General features: G+C 41.2%; 1 protein-coding gene across 1 annotated transcript in view; it reads left to right on the top strand.

The window, feature by feature from the left end:
- LOC134650095 (WD repeat and FYVE domain-containing protein 3) overlaps positions 1 to 27,488 on the top strand; it is a 55,416-nt gene that overhangs the window by 14,404 nt on the left and 13,524 nt on the right. The window contains exons 14-41 of the mRNA XM_063504929.1: positions 578 to 771; positions 1,571 to 1,729; positions 2,249 to 2,380; positions 2,762 to 2,916; positions 3,364 to 3,585; positions 4,114 to 4,263; positions 4,572 to 4,741; positions 6,005 to 6,379; positions 6,468 to 6,752; positions 6,850 to 7,430; positions 7,523 to 7,678; positions 7,873 to 8,167; positions 8,860 to 8,980; positions 9,092 to 9,270; positions 10,663 to 10,872; positions 11,036 to 11,214; positions 11,652 to 11,830; positions 12,404 to 12,606; positions 13,898 to 14,082; positions 14,607 to 14,865; positions 15,079 to 15,227; positions 15,790 to 15,991; positions 16,567 to 16,796; positions 16,883 to 16,988; positions 18,392 to 18,541; positions 19,768 to 19,986; positions 26,575 to 26,726; positions 27,155 to 27,282. Of these exons, the coding sequence (XP_063360999.1) occupies positions 578 to 771; positions 1,571 to 1,729; positions 2,249 to 2,380; positions 2,762 to 2,916; positions 3,364 to 3,585; positions 4,114 to 4,263; positions 4,572 to 4,741; positions 6,005 to 6,379; positions 6,468 to 6,752; positions 6,850 to 7,430; positions 7,523 to 7,678; positions 7,873 to 8,167; positions 8,860 to 8,980; positions 9,092 to 9,270; positions 10,663 to 10,872; positions 11,036 to 11,214; positions 11,652 to 11,830; positions 12,404 to 12,606; positions 13,898 to 14,082; positions 14,607 to 14,865; positions 15,079 to 15,227; positions 15,790 to 15,991; positions 16,567 to 16,796; positions 16,883 to 16,988; positions 18,392 to 18,541; positions 19,768 to 19,986; positions 26,575 to 26,726; positions 27,155 to 27,282 (5,725 nt within the window). The remainder of the gene's footprint in view (positions 1 to 577; positions 772 to 1,570; positions 1,730 to 2,248; positions 2,381 to 2,761; positions 2,917 to 3,363; positions 3,586 to 4,113; positions 4,264 to 4,571; positions 4,742 to 6,004; positions 6,380 to 6,467; positions 6,753 to 6,849; positions 7,431 to 7,522; positions 7,679 to 7,872; positions 8,168 to 8,859; positions 8,981 to 9,091; positions 9,271 to 10,662; positions 10,873 to 11,035; positions 11,215 to 11,651; positions 11,831 to 12,403; positions 12,607 to 13,897; positions 14,083 to 14,606; positions 14,866 to 15,078; positions 15,228 to 15,789; positions 15,992 to 16,566; positions 16,797 to 16,882; positions 16,989 to 18,391; positions 18,542 to 19,767; positions 19,987 to 26,574; positions 26,727 to 27,154; positions 27,283 to 27,488) is intronic.

The following is a 27,488-nucleotide window of genomic DNA, read 5'->3' as shown; positions in this document are numbered from 1 at the left end:
TTGGCCCTAGGGTAAATACGCCCCTGACGGAACCCTTATAGATTCGTCATGTCTGTCTGTCTGTCCGTCTGTCCGTCCGTATGTCACAGTCACTTTTCTCCGAAACTATAAGAACTATACTGTTGAAACTTGGTAAGTAGATGTATTCTGTGAACCGCATTAAGATTTTCACACAAAAATAGAAAAAAAAAACAATAAATTTTTGGGGTTCCCCATACTTAGAACTGAAACGCAAAATTTTTTTTTCATCAAACCCCTACGTGTGGGGTATCTATGGATAGGTCTTCAAAAATGATATTGAGGTTTCTAATATCATTTTTTTCTAAACTGAATAGTTTGCGCGAGAGACACTTCCAAAGTGGTAAAATGTGTGTCCCCCCCCCCCCTGTAACTTCTAAAATAACAGAATGATAAAACTAAAAAAAATATATGATGTACATTACCATGTAAACTTCCACCGAAAATTGGTTTGAACGAGATCTAGTAAGTAGTTTTTTTTTATTCGTCATAAATCGCCTAAATACGGAACCCTTCATGGGCGAGTCCGACTCGCACTTGGCCGCTTTTTCCATTTCAGTCGAAGCCGGCAGGGCGCACGGCGCCTCTCAACCTGTCGGCGAGCTCGTCGGGCGAGGCGTGGGTGGTGCACTCGGGCGTGGTGATCGTGCTGGCGCGCCTGCTGCCCGCGCTGCCGCGCCCCGCGCCGCACGAGCCGCACGCGCGCGCGCTCAGGGACTACCTCGCGCACGTGCTGAAGAGCCTAGTGCGCAGGTATCTACATGAACAATAACTATATTTTTCTCAAAAATGGACGGCAAAGTCGACGTTGCTGGTTAAAAAATAGGTCGCGAAGTGCGTAGTTTATGGTCATTCAAAAAATTAAAAAGTTAAAAACATTGCAGTCTCGATTTCGGGACTGCAATGTTGCATACAAATTCCATTATTTAACGAGTTCCAAACTTTTTAAAACTTTAAATGGCCATATCAAATGAAGGCATAGGTCCATTAAACAGCCAAACAGATGATCAGCACTTATTATTATAATGTTGGTACCGCGACTATTTAGGTGTCTCAAATACGTTGGCGTATTTTCAGCAGAAAAATACACTTCTTTTTTTTTTAAAGGCGGCAAGCAAATCTTTTTAATGGTTTTACTTTTTTCTGTGAAAATTAGAACGTTGCTTGTGTAAAATATTTCTATTTCTTGCACCATTTTTGAGAAAAGCACTATATATGACTCGGCTGGAAGGCTACTTGCTGGCTTCGGATTCAATTAAACGGACTCCCAAGGTCGTCCGTTTAAAACGAATCCTCAGCCTGCAAGTAGCTACTTCCGAACCTCGACAATAATGTACTAATAGATGGTCAAGCAAATCCTGTCAGTAAAAAAGGCGCGAAATTCAAATTTTCTATGGCACGATATCCCTACGCGCCTACATTTTTCAAATTTGCCACCTTTTTCTACCGACTAGATCCGCTTGACCATCTATAACTATGCCTTGGCCGCTCCGATATATTTGATGGCGACTGTACGAGTAGGACGTACTTGAGGATTGTTGTTTTGTTGCAGCGAGCGCAATCAACAAGTGATGTGCGGCGCAGGGCTAGCAGGCGCGGTGTTACGCGTGATGGGCGCCGCGCTGCGCGCAGAGAAGCACCCGCTGCACGCGCCCGCCATGTACATGCTGGAGCGTCTCGCTGCGCACGCGTTGAGGCCGGCTGAACTCAGGTACACCTATAGTTATTTACGATACAAGTGCGGAAAAGAGGAAATTCGAAACGAGTGGCGATAAATTGAAACACGACCGAAGGGAGTGTTTTAAATCGACACGAGTTGCGAATTACCAATTCGCACGTGTATCGTACAACGTTTTACAGTACATATGGCCCTTTAAATTTTTGACATAGGCACGGAAAGTGCTTATTCCCGCACTAGTGCGGGAAAGTAGCACCATATGTACTGTAAAACTCTATTTTTACATTTCAGATACAAAAGTGACCGTTCGGTTAGCCAAATTATAGAGTGCCCGTACATCTTGTTTTATAAAATGGGACGATCGTAATGTCATTGTTGTGTCTGGAATATAAAAACAAATTATTTATTATTTCACCTCTGTTGCGAAAGATAAGAAGGCGACTTGTAAATTCTGTGCCGGAGCTTCGAGGAATTGATACGAAACGAACCCCTATTCCCTCATTCACGAACCATAGATGGGTCAGCACTAATGTTATCTATCAATTGTTTCAGAGAGTTTTTGCGCATGGGCAACCCTCTGAATTGCGTGGCACCCGAGCCTGGACAGGTGTGCAAGCCCGGCGGACCAGTACCCCTCACTCGCATCAAAACACTGGTCTCCATGACCACTCCGAGAGATTACAGGTCAGGTCACCAAATCTGTACACGGTTATCACACTGATATGGATCCGCATGACCGCTTCGGCGTCTGAGCGTCGCAAAACAGCGCTAATGCTTTGGTTTCCTCCGAAAGCGGTGCCGTCATATAGCGGCCGTCTCCATACAAATACTACGACTTCCATATTTAGCCGTATTATTTAGTATGGAGACGGCCGCTATATGACGGCACCGCTATCCTAGGAAAACCGATCTTAAGCATTTATGTAGTTATGTCTCGCTCGCACATCGGAGCGGTATAGGATCCTCATCGAATGTCAACATCGCCTTAAGCTCCATTGACGCTGTGGCCTTAAATGGTCGTAGATAACGTTGCAAAACTACCATTTATACCTTTTATTTCAACAGATCACAGAACTCGTGTACGCTGCCTCCGTTCGTGGAATTCGACATGTCAGCGGAAGGCTTCGGTTGTCTGTACCTGCCGAGTATAGCACCTCAGTCGGCCAACCTCAACGCGCTCGGCACGCAAGACACCGCTACCCTTGGCGGCATTGGCTCCGGTAATTATTATACTTTAAAGTTATACACGTCTATGTGGACGTGGATGCGTAGTTGATGGGGAAGATTTATCATTCGTTTTTCCCTTAGGTGGTTTTGTGGTGGTAGTGGTTTAAGCGGTGGTGGCCGAGTGGATATGACGTCCGACTTTCAATCCGGAAGTCGCGGGTTCAAATCCTGGCTCGTATAATATTATACCAATGAGTTTTTCGGAACTTATGTACGAAATATCATTTGATATTTACCACTAGCTTTTCGGTGAAGGAAAACATCGTGAGGAAACCTGCATACATCTGCGAAGAAATTCAAAGGTGTATGTGAAGTCCCCAATCCGCATTGGGCTAGCGTGGGGACTATAGCCCAAGCCCTCTCGCGCATGGTAGGAGGCCTGTGCCCAGCAGTGGGACGTATATAGGCTCAAATTATTTATCATTCGTTTTTCCCTCCAGGCGATCGAGTATTTCCGCCGCAGACCGGACTCACCTACTCCACGTGGATATGCGTGGAGAAGTACTCGGACCCGCGGTCCGACCCCCACTGCGTCCGTCTGCTCACTCTCGTGAGGAACATCAACAACAGTAGAGAGGACCATCTCGTCTGCTTGGCGGTGGTGCTGTCGGCGAGGGACAAGGCTATTATCATATCGACACAGGAGACTATGGTCCCGCATAGTAAGTTGTTTTGACACTCCACTAATTACTGTCAAAAATATTCACCTTTGTTGCTAACTGTACTTCATCTTTAGACATGTACTAAATGTCTATCAAGTACTTCTTGGGACCATTCTAATGTGACTGAACTCTATGCGTTTGTGTAATTCCATCAAGGAGTTCCGTTGTGTGATCCTTTCACGAAACTCAATTCGTTCGTTTCATAGACCTACACTCGTATTTTAATGCTATTCATTATGTAGCAGTCACATAAATTACTATTGAAAAGCGGAACTAGAGCCGCTTAGTCAGGTATTTGCAGCAATATTACTATTAAGTAGTTCGAAGCCGAATATTTTCAATTTTCATACTTTGCGTTATTACAGGGGCCTATTGCATAATATTTTACAACTCATAATACAAGCGGAAGTCTCTTTCTAATAAAAGGAAATGAAAAGAGGCGTCCGCTTGTATTATGAGTTGTTAAATATTTTGCAATTGGCTCCTGGTAATATGTAGTAGCTTACCTAGCCTATTTTCTTATTACAGACGTGGGCGAATGGGAGCCTGAAGGATCAGGCGAGTGCGGTGCGCGCGTTTGGTGTCCGGACCTGCAACATGAAGGCCAGTGGCACCACCTGGTGCTGGTGCTCAACCGGGCCGTGCTGAAGAACTCCTCCTTCTCGCTGTACCTGGACGGTGAGGATATTGTCACAGACGTGAATGGGAGCCAGAGGCGTCTTCTTCTTGTTAGGGGGGGCTATATAAGGCTCCAAAGCCTATGTATCACTGCGACCATCGCTGATCTATTGTGATCTAGAGCCAGAGGCGTCAGGCGAGTGCGGAACCCGCGTTTGGTGTCGTTCGCGCCTTTTGAAGCAGAAATACTCGCCGAGACTAAACGGATTCAGTAGGCATAGCACGAGAGCGCCGCGACTCTACCCGTCCATTACGAATTAATACGGTAAAAAAAGATATTAACATTCTCATGGGAGTTTGGTTGTCAGGTCAACACATGCACTCGGGCAAGCTGCACTACGTGAGCGCGAACCCCGGCGGCGGTGCGGCAACGCTCTCGGGCGCGTCCAGCGTGTACTGCGTGCTGGGCACGCCGCCGCCGTGGCGCCGCTACTCGCGCCTCGTGTGGCGCCAGGGGCCCGCGCTGCTGCTCGAGGACGTGAGTGTTGCTGTCCGTGTAGACCGACTGTCGGGCGCGTCCAGCGTGTACTGCGTGCTGGGCACGCCGCCGCCGTGGCGCCGCTACTCGCGCCTCGTGTGGCGCCAGGGGCCCGCGCTGCTGCTCGAGGACGTGAGTGTTGCTGTCCGTGTAGACCGACTGTCGGGCGCGTCCAGCGTGTACTGCGTGCTGGGCACGCCGCCGCCGTGGCGCCGCTACTCGCGCCTCGTGTGGCGCCAGGGGCCCGCGCTGCTGCTCGAGGACGTGAGTGTTGCTGTCCGTGTAGACCGACTGTCGGGCGCGTCCAGCGTGTACTGCGTGCTGGGCACGCCGCCGCTGTGGCGCCGCTACTCGCGCCTCGTGTGGCGCCAGGGGCCCGCGCTGCTGCTCGAGGACGTGAGTGTTGCTATCCGTGTAGACCGACTGTCGGGCGCGTCCAGCGTGTACTGCGTGCTGGGCACGCCGCCGCCGTGGCGCCGCTACTCGCGCCTCGTGTGGCGCCAGGGGCCCGCGCTGCTGCTCGAGGACGTGAGTGTTGCTATCCGTGTAGACCGACTGTCGGGCGCGTCCAGCGTGTACTGCGTGCTGGGCACGCCGCCGCCGTGGCGCCGCTACTCGCGCCTCGTGTGGCGCCAGGGGCCCGCGCTGCTGCTCGAGGACGTGAGTGTTGCTGTCCGTGTAGACCGACTGTCGGGCGCGTCCAGCGTGTACTGCGTGCTGGGCACGCCGCCGCCGTGGCGCCGCTACTCGCGCCTCGTGTGGCGCCAGGGGCCCGCGCTGCTGCTCGAGGACGTGAGTGTTGCTGTCCGTGTAGACCGACTGTCGGGCGCGTCCAGCGTGTACTGCGTGCTGGGCACGCCGCCGCCGTGGCGCCGCTACTCGCGCCTCGTGTGGCGCCAGGGGCCCGCGCTGCTGCTCGAGGACGTGAGTGTTGCTGTCCGTGTAGACCGACTGTCGGGCGCGTCCAGCGTGTACTGCGTGCTGGGCACGCCGCCGCCGTGGCGCCGTTCAAACATGAATTCACCTCTGCGTTTAGAATATTGTATTCAAAATTGTGTAACTATGTGTAGTTTATAAGGTCATTGATCAAGTACAGTCACATGTTTTAATTTATGACCCATTTTTGTACCTTGTCACAGTGACAATAGCATGAGGTCTCTAGCGACTTTCATATTGATTATCACTGTGACAAGGTACGAAAATGGGTCATAATTTAAAACATGTGACTGTACATACATAAAGAGAATATTTCGCTTCCTACAGGTGTTACCTGCTCAAACTGTATCAGTGATATACCAGCTCGGTCCACATTACGTTGGCACGCTTCAAGCGCCTTTGCCTCCCGGCCACAACCAAGAGCCATTAGCACCACTAGTGGCCGAAGAAAAGGTTGTATTCGGCATCAACGCCCGAGCCATGTCGCAACTAACGCTTGCCAAAATACGCAAAGTCTACAGCAAGAACGACAATAAAGCTATAGCGAAGCAACTGGGCATGTCCTCTCATGAAAATGCGACGCCTATAAGGATATTACACAATTCTGCTGGACACCTCATGGGACCAGCGCGGTGCTTGGGCGGAACCGTCGTGGGATATTTGGGAGTGAGAGTTTTCTGCCCTAAACCAGCCGCCATAATGGTAAGCCTCCAACACACATTTACAATAAACACAATAAAAGCTTTATTTTCGGATCTAAGCGGCGTTAATACTTACATTTATGTTGCAGATTGATACCGTTGGTGGATGCTCGGTTTTACTAGGCTTAATCGCAATGGCACAAGACGTTGAGTGCCTGTACGCTGGTGTCAAAGCTTTAGTATGCGTGGTGCGTTCTAACAAAGCCGCTCAAGCAGAAATGGACCGACGGAAAGGATACCAAACTCTAGCCATGCTGTTGAAAAGGAAAAAGCAACTCCTTAACTCTCACATTCTGCACCTAATCTTTGGCCTCGTTGGCACCGTGGATAGCCAAAAGGAAACATCGTCAATACCTAATTTGACTGCTTTTCAGGTATGCAAACTCACCTGAGATATATATTATTTTTATTTTCGTTAGAACAGCGGCTTCATAATGTACGTTTTATTAGTTTTGCTTAACCTCGTTCCAGGATCTGATATGCGAGCTGGATGTCTGGCTCGGGGCCCCGGGAGGCCTCATCAAGTCCCTACTAGAACATTTACTCGAACTCGCCACCGAAACGGCGCACAAAACGCACAACTTACGCGCAATGCGAGAGCTACAGCTGGTCTCGAAGCTTCTCTACATCATAAACGACGTGAAAGTCGTCAGCACAAAAAATGTTCTCATACAATTGTTAGCTGCGCTACTAGGGGGCCAGCCGCGGCCGAGCGATCTTCTCTGCTTAGGCCAGTTTATGGCGTACACACTGCCGCTGCCTTCTCAAACGGAGAAGAGTCTCAATCTGAAGGAAAGCGATTGCGAGAAAGAATGTGAAGGCGAACAGGTTATCTTGCGTAACAAATGCTTTAACGTTTTACACGGGTTGTTGTTTACGCAACGGAATCTAGTCAACACGATCGTATGTGAAGAGATTTCACGAGTGCTTGGGATGGATTGGTTGCTGACTTTTATGCAGGAAAATGTTCATCCTACAACTGTTTTGTGGGCACTTAGGATACTCGTCATTCTTTGCTCTGGACAGGGACAGCAGTCTGCTATATTGCAAAGGTAACTGTCGTCATTATGACTAAATAACGTTTACGTTTATTAGATGTGTAGTGTAATTTTTCAAATTTTACACGTTTCTGTGTTTATCATAGATTCCGCGAAGGCGCCGGTAATGGTGGCTGGCTCCGTCATACCGAAGTAGTGGTAACGCCGCAACAAGCCGGAGTAGTCCTCTCTACGGCCATTCATTCACATTCCCATTTACACATGCCATTACTCCTCACCTCCGGATTCGTCATGCTGTCCTGGTAACTATTATTACGTCGGATAATAGTGGATTTGTAGAACGAAATATGAAAAACAATCAATGTATGACTTTATTTTCAAGAAGATTAAGCTTTTATTACTTGTTGAAAGGAGAGCTATTTCATCCATTCAAATAGCTATTATTTAGTTTAGGCTATCGAACGTAAACAGCCAATATATCCGCTACTTGTTTCAGGCTGCTTTTATCCCACCTACACATACCAGAGCTATACTACTTATTATTCGGTTTAACGCTCGGCCAGCCTATGCGGAGCATTTGCTCAGACAAGACGGTATCAGTGGAACGCGTGTGGGCCGCGGCGTGGGGCGCCGCCGCGCCTTCAAGGCAGTCGTCCGCGGCCGTCGCGGCGAGGATCACCCTGTGCCCGGAGGCCGTGGTCATCCTGCTTGGAGCGGTCAGGTCGTTGATCCACGCCGATCCGGCTACGCTGCCGGAGTGGCTGGCCGATCATCCTGTAGCGATTATTCAAGTAAGTCTACCTATTAGTTTTCGTTCGACAGATTATTTATACTCGTTCAACCAAATCTTGTCAGTAGTAAAAGGCAGCAAATTTGAAAAATCGCGCGTTTGCAACACTGTGTTCGAATAATTCCAAAATCGCGTGTCATCTGTGTGTTATCTGTGGAATGTGGATCGTGAATGACAGCCATCATCTTATTGTTTACATTCTGAATCGTTTCTATTGCAAGAGAAATTTCTGCTGTCACCATTAAATACCAAGATTATGCATGACCTCAAGCAAAGCTAAGGTGCCTACAATGTACAATCATGCTCGTTGACGGTAAACATTACTAAACTTTGAGGTTATGATAATTCACTCGAACTGACGTATGAAGGGCGGAAAAATAAACACGTTTTGGTTCGATGTACATTGCTGCTTTTCTTAGCGCAATTCTGCTCTTTGAGTGTTACATGGTGTTACCCTACTTTAATTTGCAGTACATTGCCACTGACAAGATTTGCTTGACACACTATATAAAGATTATTACCGCGAATCTGAAGTAGGTATGTATGTATATGAATAACTCTTCGGATCTCTGAGGATAATTTAAATCTAAAAAGAATAAGGTTGCATTTTAAGTGACGCCTTGAAATTATGAATGAATCTTCGATTAAAAATATGTAGCTGAAGTTATCATTAATGTATGTGTTACATATTAGGTGCTGTTTTCATTGTACAACACACTCCCAGACTTCGTGACAATAATGATGACCGCAGAAGTATTAACAGCATTGGCATCAACACTCTTCCCACCTTATACAGCGGATGATATTCATATGCGTAAGTATTTCTTATCTTACGTTATTTCATTTAGAAACGTGAGTTTCAGAGTGACTTTACTATGATATGTAATGAAAACATCAGTTTGAAACGAGCTGTAACCTGTTTTAGCGATCTGCGAAAGCGGCGAGGACTCTGGAGCCTCGACGCCTGGTTCAGAAAAAGAGGTGGTGATAGTGGCCGGATCAGCCGCTCTCACGCAGCACCCGGCCCGGCAGGGCATCATGGACTTCCTTAAAGTCATCGTGTTGGATTCCCTGCCTCTGAGCGTTACTGGCAAGACTGCCCCGGTATGTGTATTTCATACTCTATCCAACAGCTTTCGATGTTCTAATCTTCTTAGCTACTTGTTGTAGTCAGGTTACAGGCCAATTACTTCCAGAAATCAGAAATATTTATTCCAATTTTTGACTTAGTATTTCAGTTTTTGTTGCCACCGATCGGAAATAAAATGACGCGAAACACATTGTCGCGTTTTCAAACAGTTGCGAAAACACTTTGTGTATCACCTTCAATTATATAATAATAATTATATAATTGAATTTCTTTGTCAAGAAGATGCAGAATTTTTATTTGTTCCTTTCTATAACAACTTAAACGCGGGGCTTACCGGCTCTGCGGGCTTTTAATTTTATTTTGTAATGATAATTACTTGCGTACTACTTATGTGAAGCTTTAACTGATTTCGGCGAAACCTAGCTACACGAACTTACTTTTAAAACCCAACCCTCACTCGCTTGACTGTTGTTTGTAGAGTACTGCATCAGCCACTGACTCAGTGCCATCGTCCATGTTTTGTACGCCCTGTAGCTGCTCCACGCCTACATCATACTTTTATAGCGTAAATATTAGACGTTTTATTCAGTTCCATTCATTTACTTTGGTCATGAAATAGTCAATTGTGTTTTTTTATGAATACCAATCGTCTTTCGTTACATTATTGGAATGTTCAACATCTGGACACTAACTTTAGGTACCTCGATTTTGAATGTCTACAACGATGTTATTTTCTATTAGCCGCAAATTAATATATGTCATACGAAATAAACCTTTTCAAGTAGATTATTTCGATTCGAGCAAAGTAAATGATACCTTTAAAAAATCAAAATCATAATTAACAATCACATCACATTATTTAACACTGTCTGTATGCACTAATACATACCTCGTGGCTATGCAACGCTAAGTTAGTCCCTCACCGTTATTTATTTAATTTTAAAACTGTTATATAATAGCAACATAATTATATTATTTTTTCTTATTACTTAAACGGTTACTCCTCGATTTGTCGCTTTATCTCCGTTGCAGTTTGTGTGTAGTTATTTGCGTGTAGTTTATCCGCATGTTCACAGTTATGACTTTTTATATTGAATTTTGGCCAAAAAACTGCCGTTAATCTTATTAGTAATGCATGGTCTTAAATGTCACTACTAAGCTGTGTATTTATTATTCAGATACTAAAATAACAGAACAACAGGGTACGGACATACATATACCTAAAAAAATTATGAGTAAAGGTTGCATTTTTTGTCATTTATACGTAAACAAAATAGGTCATATCTAAATATTTTGTACCTAATATGCTTTTATAATAGCCTACCAGTATTACATCGTAGATAACATGGATCATTCCAATTCATTGTTTCCGCACTGTCTTCATCACCAACAATGTCCTGTTACAGGTAATCGATTTAGTACTCGATGCTTCTCCGGCCAACTCCACAAGTCAGCAGCAAATCGAGTTCCAAACAGACGTGTTAACGACGCTGATGGAAAACCTATTGAACACGGAGTTGTTTGGCTCCGAGTCCAATATATCGAACGTTTGCTACTTGGCTGCTAGGTTAGTCGACAAACTTTGGCAGGGGCAACTTTCTAGGGATCCACATGAGGTAAGACTCGTGTTACATGCCTATTTATTTAGTCTCGCGCTACTTAGAATTGAAGCTTCGAAATATAAGATATAAGGTTTGTTTTTGAATGTACAACAGACCTACATTTTTAACTTACCAATACATTATCAAATATTTAAACTTGTAACCAATTTTTTTACAGGTGTTTGATTTTATAGTGAAGTTAATAACGCAAGCCAAAAAGAAGTCTTCCGTCATATCACTGGAGGGGCTGCACCATTGTTTGAACAGGACAATACTGTTCTTGCTTTCGCGTCCTACCGACTCCATTACGGATCAGATGTCCGTTTTAGACACATTAAGGAACCTTACTAATAACAGGTTTGTATTCTGCATTCTAAACAGATGTCGCTTATGTTTTAATTTTAATTTTAAAAGAATTTCGTTATCGCGTGTGCCTAAAGAATATAACCCAGTTCCGTGGATATAAATCCGTAGACAGAATCGGAAAATAGGTCACTATTTCGCACTTTTGTATGTATACAGTGAGCAGCAGAAATTCAAAATGTTCTAAACAGCAGATCATTATAAACAGCTTGCCCGCTTAGGAACTTCTGGTAATTACTATGTTTCGACGTGTTTCGTTATTTCCGTGCAATGCATCCATGTCTTTAATTTTACTCTTTTGGTATGAATTACATTAAAAAATTGCAGAACAATATGAGAAGTCGTTAGATTTCTCTTTACAATCTCAAAACTTAGGGTACCTCTTTAATTTATGTAACTAGTATTTCATTGTAATTTCTATTTCTATGCAGGTTATTGATATTTGGCGCTGGAAACCATGAGCTGGAGTTCATCGGCTGCCTGACCTACTGCCTGCTGCAGCTGAGCGCCAACATGAAGATAGCCTTGGACTCGCAGATGCGTACGACGTGGCACGTCAACCCTAGTGGAGATCTCGAGTCTAGAGATGACAAACTTAACACACATCAAGGTAGCTCTTCATAAAAACAGCACTACATTTCTTTAATGTAAAATCTTTCATAAAATTTCTTACATTTTGTCAAAAAATACGTCTTGTGTGTGTGTGTGTTAGTGCGAGAGAGAGCTTCCAACGCGGAGACAGACTCCCCGACTTTACTTAATGCAGTTACCGTATACCAGCGGTTCTCAATCTTTTTTTGACGGAACCCTTTTGGAAAACGAAATACTTGATGGAACCCTACAATAAAACAATAGTTTTTAGAAGTGTATTTTTTTATTAATAAGCATAATAATTATGCTTATTTTATTATTCTAAATTCTTGCGGAACCCCTGCTGGGGTGTCGCGGAACCCTAGGGTTCCGCGGAACACACTTTGAGAATGGCTGCCGTATACATACTCGTTATCAAAAACAAACAAAAAACAGTAAAAACAAAACAGTTAATCGTTAGAGACTAGTTATCAAAAAATTGTTACTAAGCCTAATTGTTGGCTCGTATGTCTTAGTGCATGTACAATAATATTACCTTGATGCTCTACCTGAACGATATAAACTTATCTATTAATGTTTGCCTTGTCTATAGGTTTCAACCTGATAGCGGGAGCGGCACGCCGAGTGTGGGAGGAGCTATACGCGTGCAAGAAGCCTGCCATCGAAGAGGTGTTCAAGGTGACCTTGGTGCCCGCCGTCGGCAACGCGCGCGCGCCCGACCTGGCCGCGGTCCGGGAGCACCTCAACGAGAGCGCGCACAAGCTGTGGATCAACTACATCGACACCGAGCGGAAGGTGACCTACTTAATGCATGATACATTCCTCACCACTCACTCAAGCCTTTTTTTTTAACGGAGTGGGAATGCATTTACGCACGGTCTCTGGGCGAGAGGGGGGGGGGGGAGAGAATTTGGCCCTACCCACTAAACCGACTCCGGCGTTTCACCCTCTTTCCCGTTCGTGAGGGCGCACTGGGATCGATGTCATTCCACCACGGCGCCCTCTGACTCACTCAAGCCTGACCTACGCGTGCAAGAAGCCTGCCATCGAAGAGGTGTTCAAGGTGACCCTGGTGCCCGCCGTCGGCAACGCGCGCGCGCCCGACCTGGCCGCGGTCCGGGAGCACCTCAACGAGAGCGCGCACAAGCTGTGGATCAACTACATCGACACCGAGCGGAAGGTAACCTTGAGTCATAGACTAGGAATCCTCTAGACTGAGTTTAAAGCAATTATTTCATGAAACCGATGCTGCCAAAAATACGGGGGTGCGGGGGGACGAGGTGAGTGAATCCCGTGCCGTGATTGGTCCGTTCAAAGACACGGACCAATCACGGCACGGGATTGACTCGAAGATGGAGTAAATCTACCGTATGAGTGGCAGAGGGGGTAGCGTTACTATGCTCAGTCTAGAGGATGTCTTGTCTGTGCCTTGAGTTGAGACATTCCTCACCGCTCACTAAAGCCTGACGAAATTATATTTTCTCAAAAATGCACGGCAAAGTCGACGTTGCCGTTTAAAAAATGGGTCGCGAAGTGCGTAGTTTATGGTCAGTCAAAAAATTGAAAAGTTATAAACATTGCAGTCTCGATTTCGGGACTGCAATGTTGCAAACAAATTCCATTATATGTCGAGTTCCAAACTTTTTAAAAGTTGAAATGGCCATATCAAATGAAGGCATAGGTCCATTAAACAGACAGATATGATCAGTACTTTTTATTATAATGTTGGTACCGCGACTATTTAGGTGTCTCAAATAGAATGGCGAATTTTCAGCAGAAAAATACACTTCTATTTTTTTTAGGCGGCAAAGCAAATCTTTTTAAGGATTTTACTTTTTTTCTGTAGAAATTAGAGCGTTGCTTCTGTAAAATATTTCTATTTCTTGCGCCATTTTTGAGAAAAGCAATATATATGACTCGGCTGGAAGACTACTTGCTGGCTTTGGATTCAATTAAACGGACTCCCAAGGTCGTCCGTTTAAAACGAATCCTCAGCCAACAAATAGCTACTTCCGAGCCTCGAAAATAATATACTATTAAATTTGACTTTTGCATTGGGCTCCTACATTGTAACTTGTGTGCACAGGCTGTCTACCGAGTGCCTTGGGAGCTGCACAACCAGATCCAGTCGAAGATTCAGAAAGTGACAGGCGGACTGACTCGACTCGCATCCCGCACTAAAGTCAAGAAAGAGGACTCCGGCAAGCTGCGACCACACCCGCCGCGCGACCACGCCCTTGCCTACTTGCAGGATCATGTCCAGCTCGTCAGGTAAACTATACTTTTTGTCACCGTTTCACGTGACAAAAAGTAGTTACCCTATGTGTGTGAGTTAAGGCTCATTTAGACAGCGCGCGAACTCGTATACAATTTTAGTTACATTGCGGACCATTGAGGTTACATTAATTCAGGCGACCGATCAAATGACGCAATGTAATGAAACTCGCATGCGAGTTCTCGAACCGTCTAAATGAGCCTACCAGATCCTGGTTGAAAAGGATTCCCGCAAACCTCGACCTCAGACGACCATGCACTCGATTATCTGCAGGACTGTCTCATCTGGTTAAACTACATAACTTTGACCACCAATTAGTAGGATAACACAATCCAGAAGGTAACGGACAATGTGACACGCTTACCATCGCAAGATGTGTTTCCTTGGGTGGTACGGGAGTTGCGCAATCGATCGGTGGCGTGGCAGGTGAACTGACTTACTTTGCACGCATTTTTCATCATTGTATAAATTAGCCTGTGTGGGATAACATTAGAATCTAACCAGACTCTTTTTGTCCCAGACAAGCCTGGTGTCTACAACTACAAACAGCCGCAAACACATGCATGCACACAACGCGCTACGTGCAAGCGGAATGGGCGGGCGCGTGGCGGGAACTGACGCGCGAACGCGGGCTCTGGGGCCCGCCGCGGGCGTCGCCGCTCGAGAAGTGGGCGCTAGACTCCACTGAGGGGCCGTGCCGGATGAGGAAGATGTTGCGGCGGAACCATCTATTCTATCTGCACTACCCGTATAGGCCTGAACTGGATAATCCCGATAATGTAAGTGGAGCTGAACCGATCATGCTGCGCCGGAACTAAGTATATCTGCATAAGCCATAATCATATTTAATCATTCGTTCGATTCGACTTCGAAACTCTCGATATTGTAAAATGTATCCAAAGGGAAGGGCTATAAACGATAAACATCTTGTTGAATATGTTTGTCACCAAATTTTTCAAGACATGCATTTATATTTTATCCCCCTATTTCAGAAACAACTGAAATACAAAGTCGCTCAGAGTTTAGATAGTAAGGAATACTACAGGGTGTACCAGCAATGGCGGACAACCGGCAACATTTTAGGCGAGACCGACGCCATCGAGGCCGCCGATCTACAAACATATGAAGAAGAAATTACCAAGTAAACTATTTCCGTTCTACCTATATTTTTTATATTCATAAACTATATCTTATACAACCGTAAGAAAGTGTGGGACTTAGGAGACTCTGTCTGTCTGACTGTGATATTGTAAACACTAAACAAAAACATCCAGATGCATTTGTTTTAAACTACCTTCTCTCCGCAACTTCATTTGCGCCGAATGGCGATTCGACCCGATTCCAATGACGCGATAATAAATTAAAAACTGTCCTGTATCATTGCTCCATGTTTCTACCTATTTACATACCAAATTTCAACGGTCAGTGCTAAACAGCCAAACTGCATCGGTTCAGTAAATTAAGCGTGAAGAGGTAACATGCATACAGAATTACTTTAGCACAGGGGTTCCCAAACTGTGCGCCGTAGACAGTATATAAAGAGGAGCGTCGGGAGGTAATCCTCCTCACCATCTTACCTATGTATTTCGAATACCTTAATAGCTAGGTTAGGGCGCCGAGAATAAATTTTAAACTTGCAAGTGCGGACTGAAAAAGATTGGGAACCTATGCTTTAGCATTTATAATAATTGTTTTTATTTCAGTAACAGGGACCCGTCTCTGGACGAGACGAATGAAAACGGGTCTCCGTCAGACCTGGTGAGCAGTGGCGTCGTAAGTCGCGGCACCAACCAGACGTCCGCAGAAGGCAACGAAGACGGCCCGGACAACGAGGATGAGGACGAACAACAGTCGCCGCCGCCGGACAACCAGACGTTATTGAGGCTGCTGGAACATCATGAGAAAGTAAGTAAAAAAAATGGAGGACTTGAAATGTTGCCATTATCTTCTTCCAATATCCTAATCATTAATATTCGGAATATCCTAAAATTCAGTACAGGAGTCGATGCGTTGACATTCCAAATTATTAAATATCGGACGACCGGTCTGGCCTAGTGGGTAGTGACCCTGCCTGTGAAGCCGCGGTCCTGGGTTCGAATCCCGGTAAGGGCATTTATTTGTGCGATGAGCACAGATATTTGCTCCTGAGTCATGGTTGTTTTCTATGTATTTAAGTATTTGTATATTATATATATCGTTGTATGAGTACCCACAACACAAGCCTAGAGCTTACCGTGGGGCTTAGTCAATTTGTGTAAAATGTCCTCTAATATTTATTTATTTATTTATAATATGTATGACGAATTTCGAGCTCCTTACGTTTCGTAAAGTTACCAATAAGGAATCAATGGGACATCAATATTGCTATCCCTTTGGCGAGGCCCGAGCGTGCGCTCCGCGCCAACAAGTAGAAGTATCGAATCGATTCCGCGCCGACAAGTTACACTAGGCCATATATTTTACTAGTGTTGTAATTTCAGATTACTCACATGTTCCGTTGCGCAAGAATACAAGGTCTCGACACAGTGGAAGGGCTACTCTTATTCGGCAGAGAGCATTGCTACGTCATAGACGGGTTCACTCTACTAAAGAACAGGGAAATCCGAGACCTCGACAGCTGTCCTGATGATTATGAGCCCATATTGCCTAGTCAAGGAATACAGAGGAGCAACCAGAGACAATGCAACAAATTTCTATATGAGGACATACGGTAATTATGGCTAACCATTCATTTTCATTGAACACTTGATATACTTTTGTAATGGATTATTCATTTCACTTCTGTTTATTCAACAGGGAAGTACACAAACGAAGATATCTACTACAACCAATAGCATTGGAAGTTTTCTCAAGTGACGGTCGAAATTATCTTCTCGCCTTTCCTAGGAAAGTACGGAATAAGGTACGCATCTAAACTTGACTCCTAAATGATCCATTTCATTAATAGTTGTATACAGAACTTTTTTTTACTTGGGCGTTTTTATTAGGGTTCCGTAGCCAAATGGCAAAAAACGGAACCCTTATAGATTCGTCATGTCTGTCTGTCCGTCCGTATGTCACAGCCACTTTTCTCCGAAACTATAAGAACTATGCTGTTGAAACTTGGTAAGTAGATGTATTCTGTGAACCGCATTAAGATCACACAAAAAGAGAAAAAAAACAATAAATTTTTGGGGTTCCCCATACTTCGAACTGAAACTGAATAGTTTGCGCGAGAGACACTTCCAAAGTGGTAAAATGTGTCCCCCCCCCTGTAACTTCTAAAATAACAGAATGATAAAACTAAAAAAAATATATGATGTACATTACCGTGTAAACTTCCACCGAAAATTGGTTTGAACGAGATCTAGTAAGTAGTTTTTTTTTTAATACGTCATAAATCGCCTAAATACGGAACCCTTCATGGGCGAGTCCGACTCGCACTTGGCCGCTTTTTGTTATTTTTACTCAAGAGCCGCAAGTATTTTCCATTACTTTACGGTAACGGAATGTAAGGAACGAAATCTGTACTTATGGAAATTATGGAGTAGATATGAATAATTAAAAAGCGGCCAAGTGCGAGTCGGACTCGCCCATGAAGGGTTCCGTATTTAGGCGATTTATGACGTATTAAAAAAAACTACTTACTAGATCTCGTTCAAACCAATTTTCAGTGGAAGTTTACATGGTAATGTACATCATATATTTTTTTTTTGTTTTATCATTCTCTTATTTTAGAAGTTACAGGGGGGGGGGGGACACACATTTTATCACTTTGGAAGTGTCTCTCGTGCAAACTATTCAGTTTAGAAAAAAATGATATTAGAAACCTCAATATCATTTTTGAAGACCTATCCATAGATACCCCACACGTATGGGTTTGAAGAAAAAAAAAATTTTGAGTTTCAGTTCGAAGTATGGGGAACCCCAAAAATTTATTGTTTTTTTTCTATTTTTGTGTGAAAATCTTAATGCGGTTCAAAGAATACATCTACTTACTAAGTTTCAACAGTATAGTTCTTATAGTTTCGGAGAAAAGTGGCTGTGACATACGGACGGACAGACAGACGGACAGACAGACATGACGAATCTATAAGGGTTCCGTTTTTTGCCATTTGGCTACGGAACCCTAAAAATGGCTCATAATTCTTCAGAAAATCTCGGGACCTAACCCAGCCATGAATTTTTTTGAGCAGTCATGGGTTTGGTTTTCGCGGACGAAATTTCCTAAAAAGATAGCGGTTTTATTACCCATTAGATACCCATTGTTTGTTTTTATTTGTAAAATTGGTGTCTCAGCCAACTTAAATAATTGTTGTATTGCAGGTGTACAGCCGGTTCACGGCGCTGGCGACGGGCATGGCGGACAGCGCGGCCGGCTCGGTGGCGGGGCAGAAGCGCGGCGTGGCCGTGGAGCAGCCCGCCAGCCTGCTCGCCACGCTCATCGGCGACACCTCCGTCACGCAGCGGTGGCTGGTATACTTTGTAGCTTTCTAATAGACCCCGAAGGCTAATCCTATTGTCTATTGTTAAGAAAAACCGCTCGTGCCACGTGCCACAACCACCTGCATAAAAAATCGGTACTTCGGTTACCGAGTGCCGGCGAGTCGAACGCTACAGAACCAGTCTAAAATGTGTCATCGAGATGCGTAACAAAGGCGCGTTATCGGAGAGCGCACCTACACTGGTTTTTTGAGCGTTGGACTAGCCCGCGCTCAGGTGCCAAATAGAATAATTAGGACCCTTTTTTGCAGGTAAGTAGCACGTGCGGTTTTACTGAACAATAGACAATAGGATAAGCCTTCGGGCTCTACTAGAAAGCTACAAACTATACGTGTCTACTCCACTTTCAACAACTCCATTCCTTACAAACAAGATTTTTTTTTTAAATCTTAATTTTAAAGAGGTTTTGTCACACAGTGACTATGTCACCCCTGTAGTGAGATAAAGTAATAATGTAGTAGTGTAGAATTACACCACTACATTATTTTTAAGTACAGGTGGCACATCATCCTGGCCTCGTCCGATAGAGGCGATGCCAGGACGACGTTGCAACTCCCTAAGTTGGTAGTTTTGATGAATGTCATGTCACTCCTCAGCGCCTCGTTGCGGACACATTCCATCAACACATGGGTAAACAAGATGGGTAACACTAGTGCAACATACCACTTGTAGTACAGATGTTTAGTTTACGAAAGCGAGTTTGGTAAGCTTGCGAGAGGTGCGAGCGTAATGGTGCGACCAGATCTGACGAACGCGTCGCTCCCGCTCTGCACAGAGACTGAGCCCGTCATCTGCTTGGCGAATTTTCAAGCAGAGGCCAAATAAGCAGATGGCGATCTTTTCGCAAATGGCGCGCTTGATCTCCAGAATACTCCAGATCTACACTCGCCCTAAGCTCGGCAATTGCCAATGTCAACCGGGTCTCAATGCTACCGATAACTGCAAAAATTTACGCAATCGAGTGTTGCTAACGCGTTTTCGTGAGATACATTGCTGTAGTTCTTATCGAGTTTATGACATTTATACTTCTTTGTAGTGTTCCATTCCAATCTTTAAAATTTGTCGTAACCTCGAATAATTTTTTGGGTAATAAGTAATAGGACCGGATTTGACTGTCCAACTCTAATTTCTATATCAAAAAAAGCCTTTACTAAGCAGAACGTAACTAGTATTTAATATAATTATTTTCTTCATTGCAGCGAGGTGAAATATCCAACTTCCAATACCTGATGCACCTGAACACCCTCGCGGGTCGGTCGTACAACGATCTGATGCAGTACCCGGTGTTCCCCTGGATCCTCGCGGACTACGACTCGCCGGAGCTGGACCTCAACGACCCGGCCACCTTCCGCGATCTCACCAAGCCTATGGGCGCGCAGAGCACGGACAGGCTCGAGCAGTTTAGGAAGAGATACAAGGTATTGTCACAGGGCGGACACGCCATACATCAAAAATCATTTGCGTTTATATGTGTGCACGGCACGTCTGTACACGCGTCATTGTGTATGTGTGGGTAAGTCGCTTTACTGAGAGCCAGGGACCGGAACCGGTTACCTTAACCGGGGTTTTTCATAGGGTTATTTTAGAAGTGGTTATAAAAACCCCTACCATAACGGTAACCGTCTGATAAGGTAACACTTTGATTCGGTAACCGTATCAGATCGAGTTAACCCCTGTTACCGGTAACCGAAATAAAAACCCAGTCGATTCTGTTACCTCATAATAAGGTTTTGAACTAGTTCAAACGATTGTAATCTTTACGCAGACTTAAATTCAACTCATTATTGAATAACCGTGGTTGGCATGGGCGGTCTATGAAGCCTCCAGCACAAACAAGTTTTTTTGCCGGTAACTTCGCTTATTGTCAATTCAAACAATATTGCACTTTGAGTCCTTAAGCTAAAGTTGAAAACATAAGTGAGCGATTACAGTATTATTTTGGAGCGACAGCCGCAGGCAGCGTGGTTATTCCTTTGTTTATCTTTATACCTGTGTGTTCCTATTGTTGTGTTTCGGAGCAATTCTAGTTTAGAAATGTTTAGAAAAGGGGTTGCAAGTAAACAACATCCTATCCTAGTAATATCTGCTATTATTTACATAGTTATATTTTATGCTACTTAGATTATTATTTTTATTTTCGGGTTCACACTTGGTATGTACCTACAGATTAAAGACTGATTTAAAGAAAAATTTTTACCTAACTAGTAATTTTACTGGTACATAGTTAGGTATAATTTATCTTTAGATTCCAGAGAATAGAGATAGAGTGATTAAAAAAATCACTTTTTGATAAAGATACATGCGCTAGTGGATTGTGGTAGATATTTTACCATTGTTAACAAATGACATATGTACTAGTTATTACGAGCTTATTTTATAATAAGCAATTAAAGTCTATTCTTTATCCGGTAGACTAAAATGACATTTCACAGTATGAAATGAAATGACACATGATGTTCATTCATACTATGAAATGTCATTTTAGTCTACCGAATAAAAAAATAGACTTTAGTTTAAAATGTTTTCATATGCGGTGAGTTTGTATGAGCTAAAAGCCGTAATTTACCTTGTACCGCTTAATGCAGCGATCAGAAAATATATATCTATAGCAGTGATAAATAAACTTATTTTAATACTTCAAATCTTTCATTAATACCAGAATTCATTATATTTATTGGGTATCTATAACATTGCTAGGTGAAATAGTTTTGTTTAAATTAAATAGATACATACATACTTAGTAAGCAGTGTTGGTCATTCAAGAATAAAATCATTATTTAAATAAGAATTCCTAAGAATAAAATCATGTTGATTTTATTCCCGTCAAAATTATTTAAATAAATTTGATCGGAAATAATTAGTATGTGAAAAAATTGAATAAGAATAATTCTTAATCAAATAAATGTAATCCCATCAAAAACATTACATGTAAAAAGGTGCAAGTCTCGCAACGCTTTTACTACAAAAAAGTTTTGAGATGTAATGTGAAACCAAGTCGGTTATTTTAATCAGTGCCAGGGGGTGTTAAAACCGTATCAATAAGATATCTTTAATTTGTAATACGTATAATGACTTGGCCATCGCACGGCTGCATAATGGCAAAAGGATCATCGTCACCTATTAAAATAATTCTAATTGAACATAACGCTAGCGCTAATTGCAGTTTGAGCATTACACATATTTACGAGTACGGTACGAGTAAAGCATTATGTGCGATTGCCAAGTCATTATATGTATTACAAATTAAAGATATCTTATTGATACGGTTTTAATATCCCCTGGCACTGATTGAAATAACCGACTTGGTTTCACATTACATCTCAAAACTTTTTTGTAGTAAAAGCGTTGCGAGACTTGCACCTTTTTACATGTAATGTTTTTTTAAGGGATCTCATCTCTTTTTGTAGGCAGTCCTTCTTTTCGGGTACTCATACCCATACTATGTATACACATATCATAACTAAATATATCTTCATTTATGAACTGCAACAGTAAATTTGTAATATCATATATTTATATGGGATTACAAACTTACTTATGCAGTTCTTAGATCTTTAAAACGTGAGTGATATTGCAATATTTTTAGGTGTACCCTTTATGTGGCCATTAAACCCTAACTCTGTACCAAATTTCAGCTCTCTGAGTTTATGGGAAGTACTAGTTCTATTCTGATGATCATGAGTGAATGAGTGTCATAAATGCGAAACTTTGCTTTCGCTTAACTTCGGAACTAAATGACCTACAGACTTGAAATTGGATTTTAAGTATGTGATTATAACTTACTGGATGACGAAAATTTCTGCGTTCTGGTCTTATCCAGAGGTTCTCAAATAGGGGCCTGAAAATGCGGCGAAATGGTTCCAGTAAAGGATGGTACGGCAGTGTTTGCTTCGCGCTCGACTTGGCGGGGGCACTGCCGTGCCCCAAGATCATGATTTTATATTCTAAATAATATTCCTAGATTAAACATGCAGTCTGGGTGCCGTATAGGCGTTACTTATAGATAGAAGTAAATTAGACAAGAAACTACTATGTTTCTTGTCTAATTTATACCTGATTTTATGCAATAAAATCTTACAAATTTAATTTACTGCCGCATAGTCTTGGTATTGGACGATACCCGTATTTCTTTTAATGTGATCTAAATCATCAGGTACAATTCAGCTGCTATGAATAAAAAAAACCGGCCATGTGCGAGTCTGACTAGCGCAGGAAGGGTTCCGCACCATTACGCAAAAACCAACAAAAAAATAACGTTTGTTGTATGGGAGCCCCACTTAGATATTTATTATATGCTGTTTTTAGTATTTGTTGTAATAGCAACAATAGAAATTCATTATTTGTGAAAATTTCAACTGCCTAGCTATCATGGTTCATGAGATACAGCCTGGTGACAGACAGATGGACAGCGGAGTCTTAGTAATAGGGTCCCGTTTATACCCTTTGGGTACGGAACCCTAAGAAAGATGTTTTTAAAGGTAGGATAAGGAATGGCTCGATATGGTGTATTCCTATTTCTCCCCGCCGGGCACAGATGGGAATAGGCGCTTCATTTAAATCATTCCCATATGTCCCCGCCTCATGTATCGCGGCGGTCACGTTGGGCAGGAACAAATGGGGAAAATACTCATGTTTATTTTCTGTTTTCGAATTATGTTTAGTATGTGGTTTCAGTGTCCGAGTTACTACCAAGACTTATGGTGTTTTTAAAAGTTCTTCTGATATTTAAAATTTGCATTTATTATTTAGACGGAAATTAACAGATATTAATATCGTTTGACACAACGCTTGCCGCACGTGTTTAGCAAATGCTGACAAAGAATTCACCACGCCACGACTTAATCCTATTGTTATTACCAATGAGTAATAAATGACGGTCTCAAGTGGAAACACGCCTGCAACTTTCTGCAAATCTAGTGATAAGCGTAGGACTCTTTTCTTACCTGCAGTAATTTACTATCTCATTCACTTTCCGTAGGTGTGAAAGAGATAGCACACGTATGACCTCAAGGCTGATAGGAATCATAAACAAAATACATACATACTTAATACGCAAAGAAATATACATTGAACCATCATAATTATAATTTCGCAGTTTACTTTATATGTAGCTTCATTATAAAATTATCATCACCGTTTCGAAGACTTCAAAAAATGTACCTATCTATCACAATAAAATCTTTTACGCTAAAAAAAAATTCAAATCAATCCGACCATTGAAAAGAGGGGTGAAATTGAAGTGGATTATGTATTGTATATTTAAACACGTATCATCGTTGTTTCTTATTTATTAATAAAGAATACATGTTTTTGGTGCAAATCTAAATAGAAAAGTCACACTCTTGTAATATGTCAATGTTTTAAATGTATAAAATCAATATAACTAAACGGAGAAGGTTTTAATACCGAACATTAACGTTAACATTCTAATTGAATAAAACGTTATTTAGAATAATCCTACACCTGGAATAAATATTCCGTTTTTTATTTTTCATTTAATAAAATAAAAGTGACATGATTTATTAACTTTTATTTTATTCTAAAATAACGAGTGTAAGAATAATTCTTATTCAAATCGATTGGAATAAGAATAAAATGTATGTTCTTATTCTTCTTCTTATTCAAGTTATTTTTAGTCCAACTCTGAGACTTGAGACTTAGTATGCTTTTTACATTCCAACAAAACTTTCTTCTCCAATTCACGGGATTTTTTTAAACCCGAAAGAGTAAAAGGAATTAAGTAGTAATGTATGTAGTATAAAAATGCAAGCTATATCAATATAAGCCAGAAACCCAGAACGCCTGAATTAAAACTTGGGAACATTTAACTATATACCTAAAGGATAATACGTCAGGTCTTCTAAATGTTTAATAGAGTAAAAAAAAATGTTTAACAATAAAATTAAATAAATAAATGCTTATGACAAAAATTAATGAACAATGGTTAGGTTATGTTTAATAAACAAAATTAATAAAATTAAAAAAATTAATAAAATTAAAAAAATAAATAAAATAAATAAAATAAATAAAATAAATAAAATAAATAAAGTAAATAAAGTAAATAAAGTAAATAAAGTAAATAAAGTAAATAAAGTACATAAAGTAAATAAAGTAAATAAAGTAAATAAAGTAAATAAAGTAAATAAAGTAAATAAAGTAAATAAAGTAAATAAAGTAAATAAAGTAAATAAAGTAAATAAAGTAAATAAAGTAAATAAAGTAAATAAAGTAAATAAAGTAAATAAAGTAAATAAAGTAAATAAAGTAAATAAAGTAAATAAAGTAAATAAAGTAAATAAAGTAAATAAAGTAAATAAAGTAAATAAAGTAAATAAAGTAAATAAAGTAAATAAAGTAAATAAAGTAAATAAAGTAAATAAAGTAAATAAAGTAAATAAAGTAAATAAAGTAAATAAAGTAAATAAAGTAAATAAAGTAAATAAAGTAAATAAAGTAAATAAAGTAAATAAAGTAAATAAAGTAAATAAAGTAAATAAAGTAAATAAATTAAATAAAGTAAATAAAGTAAATAAAGTAAATAAAGTAAATAAAGTAAATAAAGTAAATAAAGTAAATAAAGTAAATAAAGTAAATAAAGTAAATAAAGTAAATAAAGTAAATAAAGTAAATAAAGTAAATAAAGTAAATAAAGTAAATAAAGTAAATAAAGTAAATAAAGTAAATAAAGTAAATAAAGTAAATAAAGTAAATAAAGTAAATAAAGTAAATAAAGTAAATAAAGTAAATAAAGTAAATAAAGTAAATAAAGTAAATAAAATAAATAAAGTAAATAAACTAAAATTAATACAATAAATACAATATATACAATAAATACAATAAATAAAATTAATAAAATTAACAAAATTAATAACAAATAAAATAAATGAAATAAGTAAAATAAACAAAATAAAAAAATAAACAAAATAAGTAAAATAAACAAAAACATTAAAATAAGCAAAATTAAGAAAATTGACAAAAATAACAAAATAAACTATTATAAAATATGTAGTTAATTTATTATTAACAATTTTTCTTAGTATTTGACTGACGGCACATCACTAAATACGAATGTAGCAAACCAATAAGCAACCGATAATAAAGGTTACCATAACTGAATAAAAACCGGTTAAAAACCCCTAACAAAAACCCTAACGCGATGGGGTTTTGAGATTAACTCGGTTAACGGTTAAGGTTACCGTTTCAATAAGCTTACCGTTACAATCAGGTAACAGTATGATAGGGTTACCGAATGATAAGGTAACCGAATTGATTGGGTTACCGAATGGATAGGATTAAGCGTAAAGAGGGGTTTTCCGGTCCTTGCTGAGAGCACGCCAGAAGTCCGCCAGATTCATGTCGCGGGGCGAGCACGGGGCGAGGTAATGCGAGTCGGGGCGGGGCGGTGCGTGGCCGTTCTGTATGATAATACTATTACTTATTCTGTGGTATTGTCTACAAGACTATTATTTCTGTGAATAACCCGCGCAACGGCGTGCATTCCTTATTTGGATAATGTTTTAGAACAACCATCTTGAAACTCGGGAGTGTGCTCTAGACTCCTAGAGTAACTTTGTCCTGTGTTCGTAGGCATGATAATGGCAAAAAATAGCTCCATTAACTTTATTTCAATAACTGCTTTTAAAATTCGACTATATGAAGGGTACACGGAAAGAACATGTCTAGTGACTTTAGTAACATTTTGAGTAATCGCGGTTTTAAAATTTGGAACAATGTCAAAACGTATGGTAATTCCGTGACCAGGTATTATTTAACTAAAAATAAAGTTGTGTTACATTTATTATACAGTGGTAGCAAAAGATATAACTAATAGTTCATTAAGAGCTTTTCATTTTGAGATAAAAATCTCATTTTTCGAAAAATGTGACTAGACATGTTCTTTCCGTGGACCCTTCATATGCTCTAAAAAGAACAAGACATGAACATACTCAGCCGATTGTCTAATTCTACTGGCTATTTATCTAATAAGCAAACTTGTAATGTGGCAGGAATGGGACGACCCGCACGGCGAGACGCCGCCGTACCACTACGGCACGCACTACTCGTCGGCCATGATCGTGTGCTCGTACCTGCTGCGCATGGAGCCCTTCACGCAACACTTCCTGCGGCTGCAGGGCGGCCACTTCGACCTCGCGGACAGGTAACAAATGAACGGGACAATAATAGACCCCGCACGAGAACCGCCATAGTACATACTTTCGACTACTGCAAAGTACGAACTACATTTTGGTCGTTGGATTGTGCAATGTCACTGTGCGAGATTGACAGCAATATAATACTGCGATGGCAATAGAGATATCAACAGGCGGCGGGTCTATGTATGAAAATATAACCTATTTATATAGGTATAGTAACAATATCATGCATGCATAACTTACAATTGTATGTGAATTTTTCTCATTTAAGTGAAGTTTTGTTATATCTTCTTGAGAAATAAAGATTCTTAAATCAAATCGCAAAAAAAATGTGTTACGACCATTTTAGTCAATCTACATTTTTCATATTTTTTCTTATTGTTTTCTTCATTTAAGAATATATCACAAAAATATAAAATCTATACTTTTCCAGAATGTTCCATTCGGTAAAGGAGGCTTGGAATTCCGCATCGCGCCACAACATGGCTGACGTCAAAGAGCTCATACCGGAGTTCTTCTATTTGCCAGAGTTCTTGCTCAACTCCAACAACTTTGACCTGGGTATGTGACCTGAGTATCTAGATGATTCGTACATGTATGTTTGCGTAATTAATGTTCACTATAAAACCCTTGTTAGTATTTAGTAATGTGCAAAATATGTAAAAATAGTGTGCTAGAACAGAAAAGTGTTACTTTGATCCCTCCTAGCAGGGAAGAAAAAGCTCTTGTCTGAAAAGGTGGTGTGAAAAAACTATTGTCTACTAGAC

This window comes from Cydia amplana, chromosome 1 (genome assembly GCF_948474715.1).
Source record: "Cydia amplana chromosome 1, ilCydAmpl1.1, whole genome shotgun sequence".
Classification (NCBI taxonomy): Eukaryota; Metazoa; Arthropoda; class Insecta; order Lepidoptera; family Tortricidae; genus Cydia; species Cydia amplana.
Note: the sequence above shows the minus strand (reverse complement) of the source record. Positions and strands in the feature narration are given on the sequence as shown.